This window comes from Echinops telfairi, unplaced genomic scaffold (assembly GCF_000313985.2).
Source record: "Echinops telfairi isolate 266 unplaced genomic scaffold, ASM31398v2 ScPeMD7_7421;HRSCAF=8459, whole genome shotgun sequence".
NCBI classification, from domain to species: domain Eukaryota; kingdom Metazoa; phylum Chordata; class Mammalia; order Afrosoricida; family Tenrecidae; genus Echinops; species Echinops telfairi.
This window is the reverse complement of record NW_022111321.1, coordinates 9,562,243-9,568,551: the sequence shown is the minus strand read 5'-3', so window position 1 is coordinate 9,568,551 and position 6,309 is coordinate 9,562,243. Positions and strand designations below refer to the sequence as shown.

Sequence of the window (6,309 nt, the reverse complement as noted above, 5' to 3'; positions counted from 1 at the left end):
TCTGGTCTAGCCAGATTTGTAAGGTAGAATTGGGGCCATGAAAGTGGGGGGAAAGAAGCATTAAAGAACTAGAGGAAAGTTGTATGTTTCATTGGTGGTATACTGCACCCTGACTGGCACGTCTCCTCTTCACGACCCTTTTTAAATCTACTTACCCTAATTGAAACTACAAACCATGAGTATGAGTAAGATATGTTTCTTTATAAATTTCATGATTGGAACACAGGTTATAATAAATATTCCTATCTTTAACTTTCTAGCATTCATATCTCACTATTAATAGAATGAACTGCCTCAGACAAGTGAGTTCCTCATTCCTCAAAAGGCGACAACAGACACCAAGAACACTGTCAGGGAGTCCTGGTATCATCTAAGACAAACTCAGTAATCGCCAAGATGCTCCCTAATTCAGATACAATACTCTATTCACCTGTGATCACCAATATTCTATTCACCTATTCTACCTTGCCTATCCTAATGGTACCCAGCTTTTGAGACCTGGGCCCCATATTGCCTTCTACAATGACGAAGTCTGTTAGCATTGCTGGATAAGCATTGGACTACAAACCGATATGATTACCAGCTGTTCTATAGGAGAAAGATGAAGTTATAAATTCCAGTAAAGGTTTATAGCCTCCAAAATTCTACATAGCCTGACTATGAGTCAGAATCGACTCAAGGGCAGGGGGTTTTTTAAAAAGCCATATGATTTCATGAGAATTTGAAGATACTGGATGAAGGTTATATGTAGTTTTTGCTGACTTGACACACAGCTGGTGCTCAGTTTCAACCTGGATCAATTACTTTTTTGCTTTTCTCCCCAGGGACAAAAGGTCAAACTATCATCTTTCTATCTGTACTCTACTTGACAGCAATGAAAAACATTAATAATTTTTAATGATTTTGATTTTCTCTGTCTGACTTACTCATCTCCTGTGCCATCTCTAAGCTCACTGCAGGAAAAATGAAACCCTCCTTTTATCTCCCTCAGCTCATTGAGAAGAGTGGGGCATGAAGTAGGTGCTGGTTCACATGGAGAGGCAAGTATTCTGAATGGAGAATTAACATAATATAGTTTTAAAAATCACTCTGTATCTAATCCTGTTTCCCTAGTTTACTTCTTGGAAAGTCTTACTATGCAGTTTCCTCAGCAAAGAATGGGGTCCAATATCCCCCACTCTGCCTTCCTGAGTGTATTGTTGCAGCAGAGAACTGGGTAAATGACCGAGTAAACAGTGCAGCTATACCACATTTAGGGAAGCCTAATGACATAGTGGGGTATACATTGAGATGCTAACCTCAAGGTCAGTGGTTCAAAACCACCAGCCACTCTGTGGGAGAAAGATGGGGCTCTCTACTCCAGTTAAGAGTTATAATCTTGGAAACCCACAAGGACAATTCTTCCTTATCTGATAGGATTGCTCTGGGCCAGAATCGAGTGACAGTAAGTTTTCCTTTTTTTTTTAAATATCATTCTTTGGTTTGGCTGTCCAATTTTGGGGAAATTTGCGAGGTTAGAGACTTTACCAAAAAAAAAGCCAATTCTTTAGCAGACTATACTGACGACACACATTTGAGATAATTTCTCTGCCAAAATATAGTGCAAATTATGGACAGCCATGAGTAACATGAGTACATTCAGTGTAACTACTCATTGTGCATTCTAAGGATTAAAACTTGCTTATATCACATATGAATATATCAGAATTTCAAGTCACTGGAGAACAGTTGAGCACCAGAGTTTTCCATTAAGACACAGTAGGGGCTACCTGGCAATTGCTCAAGTGCTGTTCAAACTTTCTGTGACTAATAGGCTCCCTGACTAACATAGACAACAGTGTCAGAACACAATTGCAAATGCGTTTATTGATAACCTCTCACACCTTCTCATTATAAGCTCAGATAAATCAATCTGGGGAGAAAGCAAGGCCTGTAAGCTGTTCAATTTCTCTTCTATGCAGTTGTTAAAAGTATCTTAAACGCCAATTTTCACAGCATGGAAATCAGGGCCTTTTTGCAACAAGACCCCTGTGGTTTTCATTAAATTTAGTCAACAAATATTGACTTCTTTTCTAGTATCTACCCTCCCTGTGCTGTCTAGGTTAAGATTACACAGTGGTCCCAAAACTAAGCTCTTTTGCTTTTCTATCTTTACTTGAGTTTCTGGACAAAATCTACCACTCACAAGAAGTTTCAAATACCAACTAATTTCTCCAGCCATGTGCACGCAGCCCTCCAGAGATGGCTCTGTTATATAAACCATCCCGGTCTTCCCTTACATTGTGCTGGTAAGGCCAGCTGTTTTACTCTGAATCCCTCACAGCACTGAGTTATAAATTAAAATCTTAAGACTAGCCTTGCTAATTTATCACTTTTGGTTAATTCATGTCAATTGCCACAAAAAATGTCATTTGAGTGAAATGGAGCAAGTGGATCCTTCCACTGCTGGCTTCAATAATGGATTCATTCCAAATCCATTGTTGGGTTTTGTAAAACATGACCATGGAAAATAACAGACAAAATAGAAGCCTCTTTTTCATTACATGTGTTGTAATTTAAATTCAATAGCAATAACTTTTAAAAATATATGATTAAATTACTTGTTTATTCTCTTGAGTGTCACCCCAGGCAATAGTTTAGTTAAAGCATAATAATAACCATTACGTAGAGATGTTACAAAGTCTACATAAGATTTAGTGGAGAGCTTCACCAACCAATGTTTGCACATAGAGGTCGTCAGTGCAACTAGTGGAGAAGGAAAGAACTTCGTTAAGTCTCATGTGGGCATCTTACCAGATGCTCACTCTCCGTATCATTGGTATATTTTCTTCCCAGATAACTGACTGATTGAATCCTATGTAGGAGCCCTGGTGGTACAAAGGTTACTTTTGGGGCTGCTAACCTCCAGGTCATCAGTTCAAAACTACCAGGTGCTCTGAGGGAGAAAGATGAGGCTTCCTATTCCCATAAAGAAGTAGTCTTAGAAACCCGTAAGGGCAGTTCTACTCTGCTCTATAAAGTCTCCATGAGGCAGAATTGACTTTATAGCAGTGTTTGGTTTTGGTAGTGTCAAAGTAGCCTCTTCTTCTTTTAGTACCTACCCCCTTTAATCACCACTGGCAAGTTTAGATCCCAGGGTAGTTAACCTAGAGAGTTAATGCCAATCAAAGGCATGTGTTCTACTTAAGTTACTGAATCCACTAGACTGCTTTTCTATGCTGACCTGGAACAGACTCCTCCGGTGATGCCAAAACTGCTCTGAAAGAAAACAAGCCTTAAGATCACCCACACTTGGCTCTCTTACTCCCAGAGTCTTTCTGTGATCTCCCCAACAGCCCAGACCGTGGGCCCCTTCTTCTTATCTGGCCCAAGACTGGGGGAGAGTGAGACAGAATGACAGGTTGATTGGCTTCCTAGCCCACAGATACAGAATCCAGGAGACCACCTGCCTGAGAGGCAGAGGACCAAAGAGAGTCTCAGCCTTTCACTGAGGAGAGGTGTTGCTGTGGACCCCTGACTGCATCCTGACTGTTTACAGATCCTGACTTTTGGGAATCTATTAATTGCCCTAATAAACTCCCATAATTATGAGTATTGTCTATGCAATTTGTGTGGCCATTGCAATGGGTGATTGGACCCAGCATAGAAGTAGAAAACCCTAGGAAGAACCTATGGGCATCAAAATTGGTAAAGAAGACAGAGCAGGGAGGCACATCTGACCTCTGTTTCGTGGCAAAAGGGAAGCCAGAGGAGGTCGGATATGGCCACCACACTGTTTACTCTAACTAAAATAAAGAAGGTTCTACTTAAGAGGAGAGGCCATTATTCCTTTTACACTCATTTATTTTTATATGATTGTTCATTCAATTTTTGGTGTTTATTGACAAGATCATCTGAAAAGAGGTAATAGTCTGTATGGATTAGAAGGTGCTGTATTTCTTGGTCCTGAGGTAATCAGCCACCTAAGGTAAGAAGGCGGAAAACCACAAAGTAGAGGACGATGTGTTATTTAACGTGATCTAAATATTCTGCCTGAAAAGTGACCATTGATAATTAAACAAGATCTAAACTTGAATGAGATGATGAGCAATGTAACTGGTGCTTTCAATTATTTATTTACACAGTCTTTCTAATACACTACAAAGGAAACCTGGAGGAGAGGAATACTTTGGAAGCCCGTGTTTAATTTTGGCGAGAATGGCAAATACCACAGACAGATATAAATTTAACAGATCATCACGCTAGAAGAAATCTTAGAGATTCTTCTAGACCCACTCTTTCACCTCTTCTCCATGAGCGTAATGCCAAATTAAATGACGGACTTTATGTTATGTAGATGAATCGGCTGCGGCCTGGAATCTGATTTGGAAAATTTCTGACTTTGGGCCCAGGACTTTTTTCACTGCATCACATTACTTTAAAAATGAAATACATGCTCAAATGAGTTTTATATGTTTGGGCTCACTACAGGTGTGATTTTTCCGATGCTTTTGCAAAGTTCTGAAGAAATAACTTGAAATTAATAAGTATATACGGCAACATTTCAAACTAGATTTGTCAGTAATAATTTTACTTGATTTTATCCTATGAGCCATATAGCAGGGAGGTTTCATTTTAAATCTCTCTCTACCTTTCTAGTTCTGCCTGTCTTTTTCTGCCTTTGTCTTCATGTCTGCCATTTTTTTAAGCGAGTCATTGATAGGAGGTTCACTCCACACTCTGTAGATTTAGGACAGTGGGTAGCTATGTGATGGTTCTGTAGAATTAGGTTCAAAATATTTTCCACTCCTTTGAGATAACGTGATAAAATTAGATGTGATGAAAGACAGAGATTTAAAGGTTAAGAAATGAATGTGTCTGTGAATGCTTATCTAAGGCTACTATGTACTTATGACTACTGATTTCAGGTTTTAGCACTATAGTTTGTTAGAAATTAAGCAATTTTTACAAATTGCTATATCTTGAGGAATATTAATTAGAGGCTTATTGTCATTCATTTATTTTACAGTAATGACTTTTAAGAACACATCAAAATATATATAGTTGCCCCTTCTATAGCAACACATCTTCTGAGATGTTGTGGGTATGTAAAGGTTGACCATATTAATAAAGTAAATGGAAGTGGGAAAGATATTGGGTTTACATAATGAACCACTCCCAGGTTCTTACGGGAGTTTTAATATGAATATTTACCATTTGATACAGCACAAAATATGAGAAGATAATCTTTTTAAATCAAAATGATTTTTCCTGTTCACCCTTAGCATTTCATTAAGATTAGAACGTTTCTATACTTCAATCAAAAAAGTTTAACTTATTTAGCACACAAAAATAAAAGTGTATTCACTTACGACCCTGATGCTTTCAAAATGTCCGCCTTCTTTCTCAAACTCGATAGGCTGTCCTTTGAGGGTCCAGGAGAAGGAGACAGCCAGACTAGCATCATGGATTGCTTTGCAGTTAAGAACAACGCTCTCCCCCACTGTCAACTCTGTTCTTCTGGGAGTGAGTTCTATCCGCGTAGGTTCTACACAAGTGGAAACGCATTCGTTAATACAACCAACATGAAGTCGGTCCCTGCATTCGACATGGATTTATGGAACAAAGGAAAATACAAAAAAAATCTATACAAGACAGTTGTTCATATTTTACTGAGTTCATTATGCTTTTCTTGAATGTTAGTGCATTTTATTTTGCTCTCTCTGGGTGTGCACTGAACTTAATGATCTAAAAGTCTCTGCAGCAATTAAGAAGTTAACTGAGAGAAAGAGAGAGAGAGAGAGAGAACTAGAAGCAATATTTGACTTTGGGAAATAAAATAAACAAATGAAAGGTGCTATAATTTCCCTAGCCACTTTCAAGTATGCTCGCATATAAATATAAGAGATTTTACTATTAAAAATGCCTCATATTTTGGTAGAAAGAAACCAGAAGCCCAATTCCTTAAAGACAATAGTCATAAGGTCACAAGGCTACATACAAAAAGCACTTCCCCACAAACTACAATCCTAAGAATTAAAAAACACCATTCCATGACAACTACAGATTACCTTGTGAGCCCTGGTGGGCTGTTAACAGCAAGGTTAGCAGTTCAAAGCCCTTCAGCTATTCCGTGGGAGAAAGATGGGAATTTCCACTCTGCAAGGAGTGACAGCGTCCAAAACTCAGTGACCGTTCTAACCTGTCTTATAAAACCAAAACCCAACTTACTGCTGTCTGATTGGTACCAAGTCACTGAGACACAATAGGACAGCGTAGAACTGCCCCGTGGGATTCTAAGACTGTAACTCTTTGGTGGAGTAGAGAGCC

General features: G+C 38.8%; 1 protein-coding gene across 1 annotated transcript in view; it reads right to left on the bottom strand.

Annotated features, from left to right (window-relative positions):
* CNTN5 (contactin 5) overlaps window positions 1-6,309 on the bottom strand; it is a 1,071,081-nt gene that overhangs the window by 161,075 nt on the left and 903,697 nt on the right. The window contains exon 17 of the mRNA XM_045297732.1: window positions 5,352-5,527. Within this exon, the coding sequence (XP_045153667.1) occupies window positions 5,352-5,527 (176 nt within the window). The remainder of the gene's footprint in view (window positions 1-5,351; window positions 5,528-6,309) is intronic.